Below are 21,575 nucleotides of genomic sequence, written 5' to 3' on the forward strand. Positions count from 1 at the left end.
CGCTTGAGCCCAAGAATTTGAGGTTGCTGTGAGTTAAGATGCCACAGCACTTTACAGAGGGCCACCAAGTGAGACTATCTCAAAAAAAAAAAAAAAGGCTGGCAGGCAGGCAGGACTTGTGGGCAGTTTGGGGACTCAGTCACAGAAGACAGCTGGGGTGTGTGGCTTGAGCAAGAAGGGTGTAGGATAATATTTAGAAATAAACATATCCTATATCAAGCACACAAAGTGAACTCAGTGTGAGTTTAAAACGACTTGCTTTTCTTCCAGAGGCTTAAGGGACCTGGCCCCCCCTCCACCCCCTGGGACACACACAGAGTTGGTTTCCCTAGAGTTAAAAATTCCGTAAGCCTGGGCGGCACCTGTGGCTCCGTCGAAGGGTGCCGGCCCCATATACCGAGGGTGGCGGGTTCAGGCCCAGCCCCAGACAAACTGCAACCAAAAAAAAAAAAATAGCCGGGCGTTGTGGCGGGCGCCTGTAGTCCCAGCTACTTGGGAGGCTGAGGCAAGAGAATCGCCTAAGCCCAGGAGTTGGAGGTTGCTGTGAGCTGTGTAAGGCCACGGCACTCTACCGAGGGCCATAAAGTGAAACTGTCTCTACACAAAAAAAAAAAAATTAAAAAAAAAAAAAAAGTGATTGTGTTGATGTGGTAACAGGATATTTCCTTTTTAGTTGATTTCACATAGGTAAATTGAAGTAATGGTGAAACTAATAGATAATAGATTAAGTGTGTATGTGACTAGAAAGGTATAAAATCAAACCCCTAAATAAAGATCTTCGCTACATGTCATCTCATCTCCTGTAGTCTGTTTCTTGACTTAATAATTACAGGAGCGGGTTTACACCCACGGAAAAGCTGCTATTCCCTCGCATCCCAGGTCCGGCTTGAGTCTCTCTGAGGGGAGGGGCGCAGGTTGGGAGGGGTCTGTGAGAAGAGGAAGGTATTTGAGACAAGCTGAAGCCATGGGCCAGCCAGCACCTTGGCACCCTGGCCTCCTGAGGCTGTGTCCTGCAGCGCCCTTCATCCCTGGTCCTTTGTTAGGAGGGGCTGAGACCCCCTTGTCTCCTGGAGGCTGCAGGCGCCTTGGGAGCGCTCAGAGGGACTGGGGAGGGGGAGCAGGTGGCCAGGTCAAGAGTCCAGGCCAAGGGCGCTGAACTTGGGGTGGGTGGGGTCGGCCTCAGTGCTGTCTGTGCAGGCGCGCGCGTCTGCCGGACTGGCGCCAGGTCCTCCTGAATGCCCGGTGGGGGGAGGATTAGGCTTCAGCTGTTTCTCCTAACAAAACAGGACACCCTAGTGTCCTAGTGCCCGGTGCCCGGGGCGGGAGGCAGGGCCGCTGGGCTCTTGAGCTCAGACTTGCGGATCTCCTGGTGGTTCTTGGGCACCGCCACGAACCTCAGCTTCCTCATGATCTGCGGCCAGCCCAGCAGCTGCTCGTCCCACATGTACTCCGGGGACAGCACCCGGCTGGGCTTGTGGTGCAGCAGGTACCAGTTTAGGTGGCTCTCGTCGTGCCACACCGCCTCGATGCCGTTGTCGCGGTCGACCGTCATGGCCTGGTGGCAGGCCCTGGCGAGCCGCTGCACCTCCCGTGTCGACCCCCCAAAGAAGGCGCCCATGTAGTAGAAGTCGCCCTCGACCTGCGGGATGTGCGCCTGGGACAGCGGCCGGCGCTCGTAGGGGAAGGCCTCCCGGGGGCTCCCGTAGTAGCCGGGGTGGAGGGTGCCGAACAGCGGTGACAGGATCTCCACGCCCACGTGGTCGCGGAACTGCATGTCCATGTCGGCACACACCAGGTAGTCCACCTCGCGCAGGAAGCGGCGCTCGGTGAAGTCGGCGATCATCTGCATGCGGCGCATGGACACGTCCTGCCAGCGCGCGTAGGCGCGCACCCGCTGCACCTGCAGCCGCCGGCCCGGGCCCAGCGCCACGCGCGGCACGGCGGCCGGCCGGTCGGTGAACACGTAGTAGATGACCCGGTGTCCCGCCATGAAGTGCTTCTCCGCCGTCTCCAGGAACAGCTTCAGGAAGACCACGTACCTGCCACAGAAAGTACGGCCACTCTGCGGGCGGGGACACCCTGCGGCCTAGGGAGACTCAAAGCACCGCGCCCCCTGCCCTGCCCTGAGCCGGGGCTGTGCCTCCCGCCACCTCTCCTCTCCCAGGGACAGACCCCGCTCCCCTCTGAGGAAGGAGAGGCCAGGTTCAGGCGGCCCACGCAGCAGACTTGGAGCTGGACCCTGAGCTCTGGGGTCTAGTTACCCCCCCGCACCCCCCCCCCACCACACACACACACAGCTCCCTGCCTGCCTGCTCCTCACGGGGAGCGGCTCTCCCCGACTCATGACGGATCTCTACACCCAGCGGCTCCGCCCTGTGAGCTTGAGAGAGTTTTGTTGGCAAAATGCTCAGTGAGCGGCTGATAGCTGATTTCGTAAGACCGGGTCCTTCCACTGATTGTCCACGGATTGGGATCGGTCTAGCCCCATGGGGACACAGAACAAAAGGGAAGAGATGTGAAGGCCACGGACCTCACATCCCCGGCAGGTCCCTCCTCTCCCTTCAGGAAGTTTTCTCCAACTGTCTCAGTGGCCAGGCTCCCAGTCCATGTGCTCCCTGCGATGGGGACTCCCCCACCTTCCAGAAAGTGTATCGTGCTCCCCAAGACCAGGGTGTGTAGAGCAGGCACCATGGGCAGGGAGGGGACATTGCACATGCCCCAGGGGCAGATAGAGCCCAGTGCAGGAGCTGGGTCCAGCCCCTGGTACTATGTGTATGTGTTGCTCTCACCATGAAGACCAGGCACAGTGGTGACATAGGGCCCTGACAGAGCCGCCTCTCCCCAGGGGTTCTCTCCAGTCTTTTCTCCCTAGGAACTGGAATAGGAATTCTCTGGCTGTTACCTAGGCATGGGGGGGGCATTGCTCTCCCACATCTGAATCGGTAAAGGGGCTGCAAAGGCCCCAGCACCATCGTAGGCCAAGGACTGGGCAGCAGGACTTGCCACCTTTGGCATGCAGGTGCCACTTCCATCTGTGCCCCACGGCAGTCCTAGGGACTACCACTGTCACTGGCCTGGCTCTCCACAGGCTCAAGAGGTCAAGCTGCCTGCCTGTGGTCTCCCCTGATACCTGTGACTCTGGCCTGACCCGGACCCCAGCCTCATGGTCCACTACCTTTTTTGCCCATCCCTGAGCACTAAGGTGTGGCCAGCACCCTCTTCTGTTCAGCCAAGGAAGGCAAACATGCTTCTGTCCCCCACCATCACCAGTCAGTGAAAGGAACCACCTGGAGCCTTGTATTGAGTGAGAAGTGGCTGCTGCCTGCTCAGCTGGAGGGGTGGCCCAGGTACAGAGCTAGGGACAGAGGTTGGGGCTCTCATTGTGGTGAGAGCAGTCCCTCCCTCCCCCAGAAGGGCTTTATTCACCTGGGCAGCTTCTAAGAGATCATTTAGGCCACTGAGCAAAGGACTTTTTAACTTCCACCCTGTGGGAAGACAAAGCTGGTTCCTCCACCCCCTCCCCACCCCTGATGTCCCCATCATCATCGCCTGCTTACTTTTTGATGGCAAATACAGTTAATCCGATGGTGACATTCTGGAGCCGGAACTGCTCATTGAGGATGTCAATGTTGAAAGTCCCCTCCCAGACGATGGGAGCCAACCAAGGGGTCACAACCAGGACGTCCCTCCTACTGCAAAAGCAGAGAGCAGGAGTGCCACCCATGCCACGCTGGCACTCAGCCGCGCCCACTCGGGACCCTCCACTCAGCCTCTGCCCCCTGTGACCACCCTTCCACAGAGATGTGGCATCAGCCAGGAAACCAACCAGAGGCCAACCCAGCTGCAGCTGGGCAGGCGTTTCCTGCTTTCCCTGCACATCAGACCCTGCTCAGCCACCAGGGAAGCAGATTTGCAGTAAAGAGGTGGGAAGGGGGACAGGAAACAAGAAACACAAGCCAAAGGAAGAGAAAAGGGAAAGAGAGTAAAGTACTACATGGCCTCCAAACTCAAGACACCAGAAAACTTAAAGAGGAAAAGATTGGCAAAGCAAGCTGGGCTGAGACTGAAATCAATGACCACCTTTAGCATCTTCAGAACAGCATCTGTGCCAGGGCGTATGACAGTAGATTTACTCACGAGGGTGTCAGCACCTGAGGCTGGGTGTAGACCATCCTGCAGCACAAAACACCATCGCAGGGATTTGCATGAGGATTCTGTGGCAGCTGCAGCTCGGACACAGGGCTCCCGCCTGGTCAGCCCCCACATCTTAGTGCCTCTGGGTGGGGCTAAAGCTCAGAGTCTCATTCAGCCTTTGTAGACCCTCAGAGGAGCTCAGTGATATCAGGCACACTGCCTACCCCTGGGCTCAAGGTTGGGGAAGGGAACCTAGGTCAAGTTTTAACTCACTGTGGGGAGAGAGGAGGCTGAATGTGGCCTCCGTCCCTGGTCCCTCCCAGGGAAGCCCTCAGGTACACAGACCATCCATCCCACCTGGGTCTGAAGCCTGCTCTGCCCTCCAGCTGGTGACTGCAGAGCCCGGCTTTCCAGTGTGGGAAGTGGGAAGGCGACATCTGCATCCCACGGTTGTCACAGGGCCAGCCCCAGCAGGGGCACCAAGCACTGTCAGTCCTACAGTGCTGTAGAGCCTGGTACATTTTCAGCCATCAATAATGGCTGCACACCCAGCATGGTGGCTCATGCCTCTGGGAGGCCAAAGTGGGTGGATTGCCTGAGCCCAGGAGTTTGAGACCAACCTGAGCAAAAGCAAGACTGTCCCTTCTAAAAATAGAAAAAAAAAAAAAAAAACCTTGAGCATTGTGGCGGGCACTTATGGTCTCAGCTACTCAGGAGGCTGAGGCAGGAGGATCGCTTGAGCCTGGGAGTTTGAAGTTGCTGTGAGCTATGATGATGCCATAGCATTCTACCCCAGGCACAGAGTGAGACTCTGTCCCAAAAATGAAAAAAAAAAAGGTGCACTTGAATGTCCTATCATGGTGTTTCAAAACAGGGAGTCAGCCTTGAAAAGGACATGGGCTATAACAGGGATGAAGGTGAGGACTCTAAGCTCAGGTGGCTGGAGAAGTCCCATTCCCTGCACCATGCCCTGGAACAGAGATGCCAGCATCTCGGGGGTGTGGAGTTAGTGTTTCACAGGGACAGAGCATCTCTTCTATAGGACCAGGAGGGCTCTGGAAGTGACTGGTGGTGATGCTGCATGACAGAGCAGGGTCCCCCATGCCACTGACCAAAGTCAGAGCAGAGACTGTCCCCCATGCCACTGACCAAAGTCAGAACAGAGATTGTCCCCCATGCCACTGAAAAAAGAGCAGAGACTGTCCCCCATGCCACTGAAAAAAGTCAGAGCAGAGACTGTCCCCCATGCCACTGAACAAAGTCAGAGCAGAGACTGGGGAGGGAGGACAGTGAGGAGGATGCTGTACCTGGGCAGCTGGATGATGGCCAGGCTGTCCGGTTGTCTAGCAGCTGCTCTGCAGAATGAGAACACAGGGGCAGAAGTGAGGGCCCGACTGAGGGGATGGAACACAGCCGGGGGTTTTGGCAGGAGGGCACAGTGGTGGTCTGAAGAGTGAGGCAGAGTCCTCTGAAGTAGGGGCAGACTGCTGACGCTGTGTGTGGAGGTGGGCGGAAGACTCCACAGTATGGGCTCTGCCTGGCTGAGCCCGGGGCCCACACATTCACAGGCTTGTCTGCGCTGAGAGTTGTGGGGTGCAGGGTCCTGGGTACCTGCTCAGAGGTAGGGTCTGCTTTTCCACCCTTCTAAGAATAAAATGCAGCACAAGGATGATGGGTGACTTATGAATCCAGGGTCTAAAAGGCGGTATGGCTCCTGCTCCAACTTTCTTGGGACACTTGTCTTGAAACTTCCCAACCAAGCTAAGCAGAGGCCTGGGCCCATGGGGATGCCCCAGGTGTCTCCACTGAGAACCAGCACCACCCTCCAGAAGTGCAAGGCATCTGCCAGATGATCCTGGCTCATCCTGAGAGCACCCGAGGCTCCAGGGACATAAGCCCAGCTGTGCCCAGTCAGTGAAGGGAGGCAGATGAAGCCCTGGGGAGGGATGCTGACCAGTGGCTGTAACACCTTCCTTCACCAGTGGGCTGTGTGCTCTGCAGCCCCAGACAACTGACATAAGTAGGAACTAGCAGATACAAAGTGGGGGGGAGGGGCTAGTAGCCCTACAGAGGGCACAGTGTGGACAAAGGCCTGGGGGTCAGGGCTCTGGCTGGAGCACGCGGGGCAAGGGCCATGGGACAGCTGAGGCTGGAGAGGCCACAGAGGGCATCCTAGGTTATGTTCCACAAAGGTCACTCTAGCCTCTATGTGGACAGCAGGAATATGGCAGATGGAGACAGGGAGAGGAACACCAGACCACTGCAGAGGACAGTATAACCAGGGCAGGCAGAGAGAAGCCCAGAGTGTGTGGGGGCTGCTGATAACAGAGCTGGCAAGCCTTGGGGACATCAGGTATAGGCCAGGGTGACACAGGCCAGGGGAGACTGCCAGTCTTGGGCTTGGGCACCTGAATCCACTAACTAACCAGGCTGCTTGGGGAGGGGCAGGACAGGGATTGGACATGCCCAGGGGAGTTAAGAGACCACAGCCCCTCGTGAGAGGCCTAGGAGGAGCAGGAGGACCCGGAACAACAACCACAGCCTCTCACCCTGCGGCCAGCAGCATCCTCCACCCCCTGTCCTTCACCCCCACTCACCGGGCTCCTGCTCCCAGGCTCCCCAGAATCTCACTTCTGGGGCTCAGAAGCCAATAGCTGCAGGAAGAGGGTACATACAAGGGAGCTGCTCAGGACGCAGTGTGGAGGCCACCTGTCCCTCCCTCTCGCCCACGGGGCCAGCCCAGGGGACTGGCACATCCCTGGGGTCCCTGGGGACGGCCTCCACACCACTACAGCTGTGTCCACAGATGTCCCAGCATAGCTGGCCGGTGACTTCACTCTGGTTTAGGACCTGCTACATCTGGAAGTGACCAACAGCTCAGGAGGGTGCTTGCTTCCCAACTCTTGGACACACAGTGGTGGTGAGTGACTGGCTCTCCCAGCCCCAGACTCTCTGTCTGTATGGGGGGACACAAGCCCACTGCCCAGGAGAGGTTTGAATGAGGGACAGGTGGAGGGTGGCCCCGCTGGAGACAGCGTAGGGACATTACTCTGTGACAATAGGGGCAGGGCTTACTCAAGGGGCCCCAGAGTCTGACTGGCCGCTTTGGCTGTTCCCACGGCTAAACAACTCTGACCCAGCAAGGACCAAGATGACTCTTACCCAGCAAGGACCAAGACAAGTGTCACTAGGAGAAAAATCAAAGGACGGAGGTACTGGCAGTTTGGTTGTCCTGGAAAATACCAGTGGAAAATCAGACCACCCTGACCCCCTCTTACCTGCCCCACTTTGGTGCTTTGGCTGAGTGTTGTCATGTGACCAGCCTCCATCTGTCAGGCCTGCCCGACCCCCACAGGGGATACCAGGGCACAACCCCAGTCTCTCCGAACCCCTCTCCGGATGGTCTGTTCCTCCCTGGCCAGCCCCACAGTTGCTTCCTCGACTCTCAGAGTCACCCAGCCTCCCAGTGAGCCCTTCCCACTGAGTACCCCCTTCCCATGGAGGCCAAAATGAATGGCGCTGGAACAAACTCCATCACATCACTGCTGACGCCCATCCACGGAAGGCTGAGCAGCCTCATGGTCAGGCTGAGTGACGAGAGCAGCTTCCGCCACCAATTCTCCCAAGTACCTCATGCACATGGAAACCACAGAAAGTCTTTTTTTTTTTTTGAGACACAGTGTCACTTTGGCGAGACTTGTTAGAGTACGGTGGCATCACAGCTCACAGCAACCTCAAACTCTTGGGTTCAATCAATTCTCTTGCCTCAGCCTCCCTAGTAGCTGGGACTACAGGTGCCCTACACAATGCCTGGCTATTTTTTAGAGATGGTCTTGCTATTGCTCAGGCTGGTCTGGAACTCCTGAGCTCAGGCCATCTACCTGCCTCAGCCTTCCAGAGTGCTAGGATTACAGGTGTGAGCCACCACACTTGGTTCTTTTTTTTTTTTTTTAAAGACAGTTTCACTCTTTTGCCCAGACTAGAGTCAGTCCTTTGGTGTCATAACTCACAGCAACCTCAAACTCTTGGGCTCAGCTGGGTGCAGTGGCTGATACCTGTAATACCAGCACTTGGGAGGCCCAGACAGGTGGATTGCCTGAGCTCACAGTTTGAGACCAGCCTGAGACAGAGCGAGACAGTCCTTTCTAAAAAAAGCTAGGCATTGTGGTGGGCTCCTGTAGTCCCAGGTACTTGGGAGGCTGAGGCAGGAGAATAGTTTAAGCCCAAGAGTTTGAGGTTGCTATGAGCTGTGACGCCACAGAACTCTACTGAGGGTGACAAAGTGAGACTCTGTCTCAAAAAAAAAAAACAAAAAAAACCACAACAACTCTTGGGCTCAAGTGATCCTCCTGCCTCAGACTCCCCAGTAGCTGGGACTACAGGTGCCTGCCACAAGGACCAGCTAGTTTTTCTCTTTTTAGTACAAACAGGGTCTGGATCTTGCTCAGGTTGGTCTCAAATCCTGAGCTCAAGCAATTTACCCATCTCAGCCTCCCAAAGTGATGTGATTACTGCCATGAGCCTTGGGCCCAGCCCTAAAACTTTTTTTTTTTTCCAAAATTCTAGGTTTTAATTTTCACTGAAAGTCCAGCATTGGTGTTAAAATAGACTTTGTGGGTGAACAGAGGCCTGAGGGTTACCCCCTTAGCTCTGGCTGGAGGAGGGGCTGAGGACAGCAGTGAGCCCACTGAGTGGAGGCTGGTGCCCCAGGGGGTTTGTCCCAGGGAGGATGTGGCTCACCACAGCAGGGCTTCCTCAGATGTGTGCCTTCACTGATGCCTCATTTCTGGTAGCTCAATAGCTTAGTCAGGCTGGGAAACTTATCTGTTTCAGGCACCAGTTCCTCTCACCCAGGGATGGCAGATGTGTGGTCCAGCTTGCACGAAGGCCATTTCCCAGTACTATCACTAATGCTGGCCTAAAACTTCTAAAATCAACTTCAATTGCAGCATAATTTATATCCAATAAAATGCACCCACTTTAGGTATACAGTTTGATGAGCTTTGAACAACAGGTGCACACATAAAACCACTGCCCCAAACAAGATACACAACACATCACCCCAGTAAGTTCCCGCCCACCGGGAAGGACTGATCTGCTTTCCTGGCATTTCATATAAATGGAATCATAGAACAGGTGATTCTTAAGGGTGGCTGAAGTCACATAACATATGTGTTCATAGATGAACACAGATTCATCTTGTTCTCACACGTAACAAGTGTTCATTCATTTTGTTGCTAAGTATGGTGCCACAGTTAATATTCCATGTTTTCGTTTATCTGCCCCCTATTGACACACATTTTGAGTTTTCCCCTGTCTGGGGCTACTACAGACAATCTTGTAGAACTCATGCGCAGGTATTTCTTTGCTATATGTTTTCATTACCCTTGAGTAAATGCTTAGGAGCGAAAAGGGAAAGTCATATGCTAAGGGTGTGTTTAAGTATGAAAGAAACTGATGAATTGTTTTCTAAAGTGGTTGTAGAATGCTCCACAATGCACAGGAACTCCAGCTTCACCATGCTCTTACCAACACTTGATGGTCTTTTTCTTTGTAGCTGCTGCAGTGGGTGTGTGAGGATGTCTCACCGTGGCCAGTGACTAACGAGGCAACTATCTTTTCACATGTTTACTGGGCATTTCTTTTGTAGTAAGTATTTGTCAAATCTTTCACTCATTTTTTTTGTGTGTGGTTTTCAGCCAGGGCTGGGCTTGAACCTGCCACCCCCGGCATATGGGACTGGCGCCCTACCCCTTTGAGCCACAGGCGCCGCCCTCTTTCACTCATTTTTAATTGAGCTGCTTCCCTTTTTTTGTATTGCGCTGTAGGATTTGTTTAAGTATTCTGGATACAAGTCCTTTGCCAGATACATGTATTACAAATATTTTCTTTCAGAGCCAGGCTCAATGGCTCACACCTGTAACTGTAGCACTCTGGGAGGCTGAGGCCGGGGTGGGGGGTGGGGGTCAGTGGGGATCACTTAAGCCCACAAGTTCAAGGTTGCAGGGAGCTGTGTTGATGCCAACACATTTACCCTAGGTAATAGAGTGGGACTGTGTTTCAAAAAGAAAAACCATTGAATATGTAAAATAACTCACTTGGTTTGGCACCTATTGCACAGTGGTTACGGCGCCAGCCACATACGCCAAGGCTGGCGGGTTTGAACTTGGCCTCAGCCAGCTAAACAACAATGACAACTGCAATAAAAAATAGCCGGGCGTTGTAGTGGGCATCTGTAGTCCCAGCTACTTGGGAGGCTGACACAAGAGAATCACTTAAACCCAAGAGTTTGAGGTTGCTGTGAGCTGTGATGCCATACCGAGGGCAACACAGTGAGATTCTCTGTCCAAAAAAAAAAAAAAATATATATATATATATACACACACACATACGGAACAAAGGAATTAAAATGATGCACTAGGAAATATCTATTTAAAGGAAAAGAAGCCAGTATACAATGAGCATAAGAACAAAAAGACATAAGACATAGAAAACAAATTGCTAACTGGCAGGTAAAATCCAACCAGTCTGGGCATGGTGGCTCACATCTGTTCTCCCAGCACGCCGGGAGGCCGAAACAGATGGATTGCTGCAGGAGTTCGAGACCAGCTTAAGCAAGAGCCAGACCAGGACTGAGAGCAGGGCTCAGTGTGTGTGTGTGAGGGGGCGGGGAGGGGGTGTGTGCCAGAGCAGGACTCAGTGGGGGGAGGGTGAGAGCAGAGCTCAGTGGGGGGGAGGGTGAGAGCAGGGCTCAGAGTGAGCAGGGGGCCAGGTGAGAGCAGGGCTCAGTGTGTGTGCGTGGGGTGGGGGGGGTGAGAGCAGGGCTCAGGGAGAGCAAGACTCAGTGAGAGAAGAAGGGCTGGTGAGAGTGTGCTCAGGGAGAGCAGGCTTTTTGCAACTCCTCTTATCACCAGAGACCCACAACTGAGCCAGACCAGCTGTGCTGTCCAGAGCCCCAGATGGTTTGCCAGTCCTCAGAACGCTAGGACCGGTGTGAAGGACCAAGTATCCTGTAACTTTGACTTGGTAACACAGCAGCCAGCTCACCACCCCCAACTGCCTCCTCTCTGCCAGCTCTGTACTCCATGTCCTCAGCTGCCCCTCTGACCCATCACTCAGACCTCCTGCCCTCCCCACACACCCAGGACTCTGGGACAGGGTCTTCGGGGCCCATTGCCCTGGCATGCTTGTCTCCCAGATTTCACACACCAGGCTCTGCTATTCATGTGTCTGAAGCCACCTGCTCCTAAGGTGACTGAGGCAGGTCTCCTTGCCAATACCAGGCCTGGTGCTGTGTACCAGCGTTTTACAAGTATTTGTTGCATGGCCGAATCAGCACATGAATTCACGAGATGGCCACTAGTTTGTGGCCATTTTTTTTCAAAACACCTCAACTTAGTCTTCCAGACGTTCCTCTCTGGTCCATGACTGGACCAGACCTACCCTGAAGCCTCAGGGGTGTAGACCAACATCAGCATCCCTGGTCCTCTGAGGGTTCCGGAGCAGGTGGAACAATCTCGTTCCTAACTAGAGGCCAACTAGGAGGTGAAACCATCGGCAACGGCGCTCTGGGGATGATGGATGTGTTCATTAGTGCAACTGGGCGAGTGTTCCACGGCGTGTACACGTGCCCAAACTTGTCTAACAGTACACCTTATGTGCAGTTTATTGTATAAAAGCGACTAAAATACACTGGGGGAGGGGAAAGAAAGACCACAAGGAGGGAACAGGGAAAACCTGGGAAGCGCCGCAGCGAGAAGGAAGGTCGGGCAGACCCGAGTCCGAGCTGCTGCTCAGCCCTTCCCGCCTTTGCGGCAAGGACGCCCCTGGCGCCCCGGGTTCCTGCTTCCTCACGGGTCAGTGAGCACGGTACTCACCCCCGGGTTCTCCCCAGCGCCACAGGACATTGAACACGGGCCTGGCTCCAGCAAACACCAACGATTGTGAGCCTCGCCGAGGGCAGGACTCGACTCCACCACCACCGGGAATTTTCTTGTCCTCCCCTCCACCTCCGGCCGCCTATCTGAGGCCCCTCTCCCCCAGCCCAGGTCTGAGTTATCGTCTTTCTGGCCCCAACTAAATATTTCCCTCCACAAACGCGTGTGGGCGAACAGGGCTCTAATGGAGGGCGTATTGGCCGGCGCGGGCAGCTCAGCCCGGTCTCCCTCCCCCGCGCCCGGCGTCCCCGACCCGCCGGCGCGCTCTCCTCCTCTGCGCTCCGGCCACGCCGGGCCTTGGAACTGCGGGAGGCTCACTTGCCAGAGGCTCCTCTAGGCCACGCGGGCCCCTGGGCGCCCTGCCCCGGGGACAGGGCCTTCTCAGGGGCCGGGGGGAGCGGCCGTAGCATCCGGGGTCGCCGGCTCTAACCAGACACTGCCCGCCGCGTCCGAGGGCGCAGGGTCTCCGGAGCGCCAGACCCGCCTGGAGGCCGCTCCGCACCCGGCTCCGGGGCCTCGTCGCCCACCTTCCCGGCCGCCGCAGCTCCGCTCGGGCCCCGGGAACCTCACTCACCGCCCGGCGTCCGCAGCGGCTCGGCCATGGCTTCGCGTCTCCCCGGCGCGGGGTGAGGCCCGGGGCGGGGCCCGAGGCACCCAGGCTCGGCCCGCTCCGCCCCCCGCCCGGGCTCGTGGGTGCAGGACCCCGCTAGGGGAGCGCGCTCGGCAGCCGGCCGGAGACTCGGGCACTCCAGAGGGCACGGACGGGGGCGGGGGGAGCGGAGCAGCGGGGAGACCCGCTCGACAACCCCCAGCCTGAGCGCCGCGGTCCCGCCGGACACCTGCCCCGGGCGCAGCCCCTCACGGAGCCCGCAGAGATTCCGACCTCCGCGGCGCTGCCCTCGGGCCGCAGACCCCGGGCCCCGGCGCCCCACGGGGTCAGAGCCGCGCCCACCCCCCACCCCGAGGGCTGCCCCTCTCCGCGTCCCCCTCGCCCGGCCGCCCGACCCTAAGCCCCGTTCTGCGGATTCCCGTGAAGGACCGAAGGAAGTATCACCCCAAAATGTGACGACTTAGCATAAAGAAGCCTGAATTAAAGACCATGGGAAATGAGAAGCCTCTGGCTCGGCGCTTGTAGCTCAGTGGTTATGGCGCCGGCCACCTGCACCGGACTTTTTTTTTTTTTTTTTAGAGATTTTTTTGTCTCTAAAAAAAAAAAGATTTTGTTAAAATTGACCTTATCATTTATACACTAATGCAACAAAATAATTTAGTTTTCTCCCTTTTATTTATTTATTTTTTTGACAGAGTCTAACTCTGTCACCCTAGTTAGAGTGCTGGGGCGTCACAGCTCACAGCAACCTCAAACCCTTGGGCTTAAGGATTCTCTTGCCTCACCCTCCAAAGCAGTTGGGACTACAAGCACCTGGCACAACACCCTATTTTTTTCTTGTGGTGGGGGTTATTGTTTTGCTGGCCTGGGCCGGGTTTGAACCCAAGAGCCTTGGTGTATGTGGCCGGCGCCATATACTGTGCTGCAGGCACCAAACCGAGTTTTCTCCTTTTGAATAAGATTTTCCTATGATGTTAATAGGAATAACAAAAATTTTTGTGTATCATTTTGTGTAATACTTCAACTGTCCATATTGGGTGTTATTTGGGAAACTAAGTCTTTTTTCTGTCAAAGAATGAGATTTTTACTTTAAAAATCTTTTAATTAGGGCTGAGGTGGGTGGATTGCCTGGGCTCACAGGTTCAAGAGGAGCAGGAGCCTAGAGGGAGACCCCCATCTCTAAAAAACAATAGTCAGGTGTTGTGGCGGGCACCTGTAATCCCAGCTACCTGGGAGGCTGAGACAAGAGGATCACTTGAAGCCAAGAGTTCAAAGTTGCTTTGAGCTTAGACGTCTCAAAAAAAAAAAAAGCCTGATTGGCCTGGCTCATGCCTATAATCCAGGCACTCTGGGAGGCTGAGGTGGGTGGATAGCCCAGCCTGAGCAAGAGGGAGACCCCCATCTCTAAAAATAGCTGGTCATTGTGGTGGGTGCCTGTAGTACCAGCTACTTGGGAGGCTAAGGCAAGAGGATTACTTGAGCCCAAGAGTTTGAGGTTGCTGTGAGCTATGACAGTAAGACACTCTACAGAAGGTGACTCTGTCTCAAAAAAACAGAAAAACAAACAGGCTCAGCGCCTGTAGCATGTTAAAATGTTCTACCCAAAGCAATCTACATATTTAATGCCATCCCTATTAAAGCATCATTGTCATACTAAAGAACTTGAAAAAATAGTACTTCGTTTTATATGGAATCAGAAAAAAACTTGAATAGCAAATACATTACTCAGAAATAAGAACAGATCAGGAGGTATCACGTTACCAGACTTCAGGCCATACTATAAATCTATAGTGATACAAACAGCATGGTACTGGGAAAAAACAGGGAGGTAGATATATGGAACAGAATAGAGAACCAAGAGATGAACCCAGCTACTTATGGTCATTTGATCTTTGACAAGACTATCAAAAATATTCAGTGCGGAAAAAAAATATTCAGTGGGGGAAAGACTCCCTATTTAACGAATGGTGCTGGGTGAACTGGCTGGCGATCTGCTGAAGACTGAAACTGGACCCCCACCTTTCACCATTAACAAAAATTGATTCTCACTGGATAAAAGATTTAAACTTAAGACACGAAACTATAAAAATACCAGAAGAGAGTGCTGGGAAAACACTTGAAGAAATTGGCCTGGGAGAATATTTTATGAAGAGGACCCCCGGGCAATTGAAGCAACACCAAAAATACATTTACTAGGATCTGATCAAACTAAAAAGTTTTTGCACAGCCAAGAGCACAGTAAGTAAAGCAAACAGACAACCTTCAATGTGGGAGAAGATTTTTGCAGGTTATGCTTCCGGCAAAGGTCTGATAACTAGAATGTAATCAATAAGAAAAGAATAAATAACCCCATTTCTATGTGGGCAAACTAATCAATAAGAAAAGAATAAATAACCCTATTTCTATGTGGGCAAGAGACTTGAACAGAAACTTCTCTGATGAAGACAGGTGCATGGCCTACAAACACCTGAATAAATGCTCATCATCCTTAATTATCAGAGAAATGCAAATCAAAACCACTTTGAGATATCATCTAACTCCAGTAAGAGTAGCCCACATCACAGAATCCCAAAACGACAGATGTTGGCGTGGATGTGGAGAGAAGGGAGCAATTCTACACTGCTGGTGGGAATACAAGCTAATACAACCTTTTTGGAAAGAAGTTTGGAGAATACTCAAGGAACTAAAAATAGACCTACCGTTCCATCCTGCAATTCCTCTACTAGGTATATAACCAGATCAAAAATTATTTTACAACAAAGACATTTGCACCAGAATGTTTATTGCAGCCCAATTCATAATATCCAAGACATGGAAACAGCCCAAGTGACCATCAACCCACGAATGGATTAACAGATTGTGGTATATGTACACCATGGAATACTATGCAGCCATAAAAAGGATGGAGACTTCACAACTTTTATGTTTACCTGGATGGAGCATATTCTTCTTAGTAAAGTATCTCAAGAATGGGGGGAAAAAGTATCCAATGTACTCAATACTACTATGAAATCAATATATAATCACCTACACACTCATACGAATGGCAAAACACACTTATAGTCCAGAAAGTAGAAGGGAAGAGGAGAGAGAGGGGAGGGGAGGGGGGATATGGGAGGAGGGAGGGTATTTGGGGGGACCTCACCTGATGTGCATGATGCAATGGTACATTTCAAAACTATTAAGAAATGAGTATAATTGTGATGGATGTGTTACTTAGTTCAATGTAAGCATTCCACATTGTATATCAAAGCAGTACACTGAACCCCATAAATGCATCAATGTACAAAGTTATGATTTAATAAAAAAAAAAAAAGAAAGAAAAATAAATAAAGCTGAGCAGACTGGACAGTTGCCTAGCAATGGCTGTCTCCACCAGCGACTTCCCTGAGGGTTCCCAAGCCCAGAGAGCTCTGCTTCCGGCATGGCGCTGGGCTTCTCCCTTACAAACTCCCCTTGCTTCTGACTTTCCTTGGGCATGCCTGGGATTTTCACAACTGCATTCTCTGGGTTGTAAGCTTTTGCTATTCCTAATTAACACCTTTTGTTTTAGAAAGCCTGTTTCTCTGAGTTTCTTTCTCTAGGTTGACAACAGCCACCAAATCGTGGCTTTCTCAGAGGTGTGGTCATTGTCTTTCAGGGAGCAGGAACTTCCAGTCTTGGTGCACAGTCAGGTTGCCAAGCCCTCCACCTAGTGCTCTGGACTCTGCTTTTGCTCCATGAGTCTGAGCTGTGAGGCTTTGGCCGGATGTGTGGGAGGGTGACCATTCCCACTACCCACACCCACAGCAAGGACCTCCCTGCTTTGTGCATAAATGGCAGGTGCTTAGAAAAGGGAGATTCAGGAAACCAGTGCGGGTGCAAGCAGCAAACATTCCCATCTGTCTGCAGACAGGATTTCTTTTCTTTTTTCTTTTTCTTTTCTTTCTTCCTTTTTTTTTTTTTAGAGACAGAGTCTCACCTTGTTACCCTCGATAGAGTGCTATGGTGTCACAGCTCACAGCAACCTCCAGCTCTTGGGCTTAGACGATTCCCTTGCCTCAGCCTCCTGAGTAGCTGGGACTACAGGCGCTCGTCACAAGGCCCAGCTGTTTTTTGTTGCAATTTGGCTGGGGCTGGGTTTGAACTCGCCACCCTCAATATATGGGGCCAGCGCCCTACTCACTGAGCCACAGGAGCCACCCTCTTTTTCTTTTCTTTTCTTTTTTTTTGTTTTTGAGACAGAGTCTCACTATATTGCTCTCAGTAGAGTGCTGTGGCATCACAGATCATAGCAACCTCAAATTCTTGGGCTTAACTGATTCTCTTCCCTCAGCCTCCCAAGTAGCTGGGACTACAGGCACCTGCCACAACACTTGCCCTTATTTTTTTTTGTTGCAGTTGTTTAGTTGGCCTGTCTGGGTTTGAACCTGCCACCCTCGGTGTATGTGTCTGGCGCTGTAACCACTTTGCTATGGGTACTGAGCCAGGGGGACAGGATATCTCTGGAGAGCCCCTGCCCTAGGCCCAGTCTGAGAAGAGAGTCTGGCTGCCTCCCTTCAAGGAAAGCTCAAGAGAACTTTAATGACTGAATGTGTCAAAGTTGTGGTGGGAGAGAGCAGTGGCTACCTCCCAGTCTCTCTTCCCAAAAGATAGGCTCCTTTGGGCATCTGTTGGAGGAGGGGGGCACAGGGGCACTGAGCCTGGACTCCCTAAATGACCACAAGTCCCCTTTTCGAAGGCTCTGGCAGCTCCTGTCCCCTTGCCAGTCCAATCTCAAGAGCCAGGAGGGAACAGAGAGAAGAATCTGCTGTTGTTGCCTCCTTGTGTTAGGCCTAGTGGGCCTAGGCTAAAGTAGGAGAGTGTCAGACCTAGGCTAAAGTGGAAAAATACCGGTTAGCTCCTGGCAAATTTCCGGACTGTAAGCTTTAAAAAAAAAATGAAGTCTAGTTCACTCCCAAGATAAATGGGAATTAATTTCTTGCTTCTAGTTCACTCCCAGTTTCTTGCTTGGCTAACTCCCTGGGAAACGGACCGGGAGGCACCAACTGTTCCAAGACTGACCTTTAAACAATACCAGGTGGGGAAAATACTGAAACTTGAAACTAAGATGTATGGGGAAAGTACTGAAACTAAGATGTATAGGGGGAAAATATTAAAACAAAGATGTATGACTAACTAACAGCAAAATAGGCAACCTGCGTGCCAACCAGGATGCAGACCAAGTCTTAAAAACCCAACCCCTTAAGCACTCGGGGCTGGTCTCAGAAGCCCCTCATTGGGACACGGAGGCAGTTGCTGGCTGGCTCATCAATAAAAAGACTCCTTTGCAAATTCAGCTTGTCTGGCTGTATGGTCTCTGGGGAACTCCTGGGCATAACGCTTGGACCTCCAGCTCCTCTCCAGGGGCAGAACCTGCTGTCACAGCTTCGTATGTCATCTCACCTAGGGCCTGCCTTCTACTCGACCACCCCCACCCCCACCCTTGTCTTGCTGCCCCGTGCCACCACCGCTGCCCAGCATCGCTGCCCATGTGCAGTTTCTCAGCCCCTGCCAGCTCCTGGCCAGGCTGCCTCTGAACCTCTGTCTGTAGTGGCAGCTATGAGGCCCTGGTCAGATGGTTGGATCTCAGAGGGAGCCACAGCCCCAACCCCAGAGCTCCCACCCCTCCCACTCACCTCTGAGCTCCATGGCCAGGTGCTAGGAAGCTAGGGCTGAGGAGTAGTAGGGGCTGGCCGAGGGGAAGCACAGCCTCAGGCTCAGGCTCAGGCAGAAAGGAACCACCCGAAGGACAAAGCCTACGTGTCCCTTGTGGGCAGGGAAAAATCTCAGCAAGCTCCTGGTTTGCTCTGATCTGGGAGGGGCAGCTGGCCAGGTCAGTCCCACTGGACAGGAACCAGATTTTCCAGTCAGTGCTGGAGGCCAGGTGTTAGACACTTTCTCAGCTGGTACAGGGGCAGGGCCTCTTAGATGGCTTCCCTCTGCTGTCAGGATCAAGCCCTTGCCATGGACCCCACATCCTGGGCACCCCTCCTCTCCAGCTCAGCCTCATCCCTCCCTTGACCCCACTTGGCTCCAGCTACTGGCCCTGGAGGTCACCACTCTCCTGGCCTTACCATTTCCTCTAGAGGGCAGGTTCCTGGTCCTGAGATTACTACACATGGAGGCAAGGATCAGCTGGAATAAAGACCTCAATGGAGGCTGCTCTGAGAGGCTGTCCCCCGGAGAGGCTGTCACCTGTGAGAGGTTGTCATGCCCCTGCCGGGAGGCCTATCTGGAGAGCAGGTACATCTGGTTCTATCGGTGCCCTTGGGTAATCAAGCAGGGCGCAGCTCGGAGGGAGGGAGCAGCTGAGGGCAGTCCGCTGACTTCCACTGTCCATTGTCTTCCTCAGTTCATGCTTTCTGTTTTGTTTTGTTTTTGAGGCAAAGTCACAACCTCAAACTCTTGGGCTGAAGCGATTCTCTTGCCTCAGCCTCCTGAGTAGCCAAGACTTCAGGCACCTGCTGGAATGCCCAGCTATTTTTAGAGACAGAGTCTTCCTTTTGCTCAGTCTGGTATCGAACCTCTGAGCTCAGGCCACCCTCCTCAGCCACCCAGAGTGCTGGGATTACAGGCGTGAGCCACCGCATCCAGCTCAGTTCATGCTTTCTGTGTAGGCTCCTGCCAGGCAAGAGGGAGCTGGAAGCCCAGGCCAATGACCCACTCTGTCACCTTGCTCTCCAGGGCTATCTTTTCTCCTCTTCAAATCTTTACCACTCTGTGCCCCGGGCCACAGGGCTGGAGGAGTGGGTCCCTCCCATGGAGCACCCTGAGAGTGTGCCCTAGTCTTGTAGGCAGGCCTGGACCCCATTGTGATTCTGCACCTAATACCACATGTTGGGGGCAGGGAATTGCAAAATCCCCTTCCCTGGCTCATCCCTTTGGCCACCTGCCCTGAGGTGACTTCAGTCTCATCTTAGTCCAACACCTTCCTAGATACACTGGTCATCTCACTCTGCTGCCTCTTCTGCCAGCCTCTGACCTACCCCAGGTTCTAAGGGGTGAGGCCGTCCTCCAGCCTCTGCACAGCTCTGGGGACTCTGGAGACTCTGGGTGCCCTGCACCCCTCTGGAAAACAGGGCATCCCTCTCCCTCGTTTCTGCCAAGATGGAGTCTGAGGCCAACAGGTGTCCTGGGAGAGGATAGGAGGAAGTACAAGTGACAGGACAAGGAGGATAAAGTGAGACCAAAAAATAACAAAGCATGACATGGCCAGAGGGATCCTCAAGGCTGGCCTTGGCATGCCTCCCCCTTGGTTTCCTGTTCGGCTAGTCAAGGCTCTTGCATGGCCAGTCTTTCTCCAGTTCCTCATTTAACCCATTTATTTGTTTGATTTTTTTAAATGAAAGACATCCACATAGGAAGCTTAAAAAAAAACGCTAAGCCAGCCTTGCGGCTCACGCCTGTAATACAAGCCCTCAAAGCCAAGGCAGGTGGAACCTTAACCTCAAGAGTTCAAGACCAGCCTGACCAAGAGAGAGACCCCATCTCTACTAAAAAGAGAAAAACTAGCCAGGCATTGTGGTGGGTAGGCTGCTGTGAGCTATGATGCCACCTCTACACTCTAGCCTGGACAACAGTATAAGACTCTGTTTCAAAAAAAAAAAAAAGAAAGAAAGAAAAGAAAAACTAGCAGGGTGTAGTGGCAGGTGCTCAGGAGGCTGAGGCAGGAGGCTGGCTTGAACCCAAGAGTTTGAGTTGCCCTGAGCTACAATGCCAGAGAGTGAGACCCTCTCTCTTGCTCTCAAAAAAAAAAGGTGGTGCCCATAGCTCAGTGGGTAGGGCGCTGGCCACATACACTGAGGCTGGCAGGTTCAAGCCTGGCCTGGGCCTGCTAAACAACAATGACAACTGCAACAACAGAAAAGCTCTGAAGCACATGGTGGGGACGGCAGGCAGCACTGTGGGTGTACTGACAGTCGCTAAACTGCACACTGCAAAGTGGTGAAAATGGTGCATTTTTTATGTGAACTTTACCTCAATAAAAAAATCAAAAAATGTGTGTTGTTTCCTTGAAAAGTGTATTGATTCTGAAGCAGTAATAAGAAGTGTGAAGGAGCTAAGGAAATTTTACCCCAAAATCCGACTCCCTGATATAAAGGATATATATATATTTTTTTTTGTGTGGTTTTTGGCCGGGGCTGGGTTTGAACCCGCCACCTCTGTCATATGGGACCAGCGCCCTACTCCTTGAGCCACAGGCGCTGCCCCATAAAGGACATTTTGAATTAAAGGCCATTCGTGATCAGAAAGCCTCGGACTAGGCCTTTCCTCTCTCTACATAAAACCTGAGGAGCCTGACTATGGATGGAAAGGGGCTGCTGACTTTCTTATTCCATGCTAATAGGCCTGGCCCCAAGGTCATTTGAAGGGCAGTATCTGTCTCTCAGATTAATCTACAAATCAATCTGTTGTCCCCCCTCTACCCATTTCCCCCAGCAACCACTTCCTGCACCTCTACTTTCCACATTCTCCCTCCTCCCTTCCAAAAAGCATCTACAAAGGCCTCTGACCATCACTGAGACTTTGGGAATCATTTTTGTGGTTTCCCCATGCACATGGTATTTGAAAATAAACCTTTCTCTTATTAATCTGCCATAATTATAAGTTGATCTTTCAGCATTTTTTTTTTTGAGAAGAGCCTCAAGCTGTCGCCCTGGGTAGAGAGCTGTGGCATCACAGCTCACAGCAACCTCCAACTCCTGGGCCCAAGCGATTCTCCTGCCTCTGCCTCCCAAGCAGCTGGGACCACAGGTGCCTGCCACAATGCCTGGCTATTTTTTTGGTTGCCGTCGTCATTGTTGTTTGGCAGGCCCGGACTGGATTCGAACCCGCCAGCTCAGGTGTATGTAGCTGCTTGAGCCACAGGCGCC

General features: G+C 52.9%; 1 protein-coding gene across 9 annotated transcripts; it reads right to left on the minus strand.

Annotated features, from left to right (window-relative positions):
* Positions 1-475: 475 nt before the first annotated feature.
* Positions 476-18,457, minus strand: ABO (ABO, alpha 1-3-N-acetylgalactosaminyltransferase and alpha 1-3-galactosyltransferase). Of its 9 annotated transcripts, XM_053558097.1 has the most exons (8): positions 18,339-18,441; positions 15,827-15,859; positions 7,297-7,366; positions 6,732-6,788; positions 5,442-5,489; positions 4,138-4,173; positions 3,558-3,692; positions 476-2,039 (listed from the first exon to the last, which is right to left on the minus strand). In XM_053558097.1, the coding sequence occupies exons 1-8, from the start codon at positions 18,349-18,351 to the stop codon at positions 1,301-1,303; spliced, it is 1,131 nt and encodes a 376-aa protein (XP_053414072.1). In that variant the 5' UTR covers positions 18,352-18,441; the 3' UTR covers positions 476-1,300. The 9 variants fall into 9 exon arrangements, with proteins under 9 accessions (XP_053414072.1, XP_053414091.1, XP_053414079.1 ...); XM_053558116.1 differs by lacking the exon at positions 15,827-15,859 and having other exon boundaries at positions 18,339-18,457; XM_053558104.1 differs by lacking the exons at positions 15,827-15,859; positions 18,339-18,441 and adding an exon at positions 12,646-12,708.
* Positions 18,458-21,575: the final 3,118 nt, after the last annotated feature.

Source organism: Nycticebus coucang, chromosome 2 (genome assembly GCF_027406575.1).
Source record: "Nycticebus coucang isolate mNycCou1 chromosome 2, mNycCou1.pri, whole genome shotgun sequence".
NCBI classification, from domain to species: domain Eukaryota; kingdom Metazoa; phylum Chordata; class Mammalia; order Primates; family Lorisidae; genus Nycticebus; species Nycticebus coucang.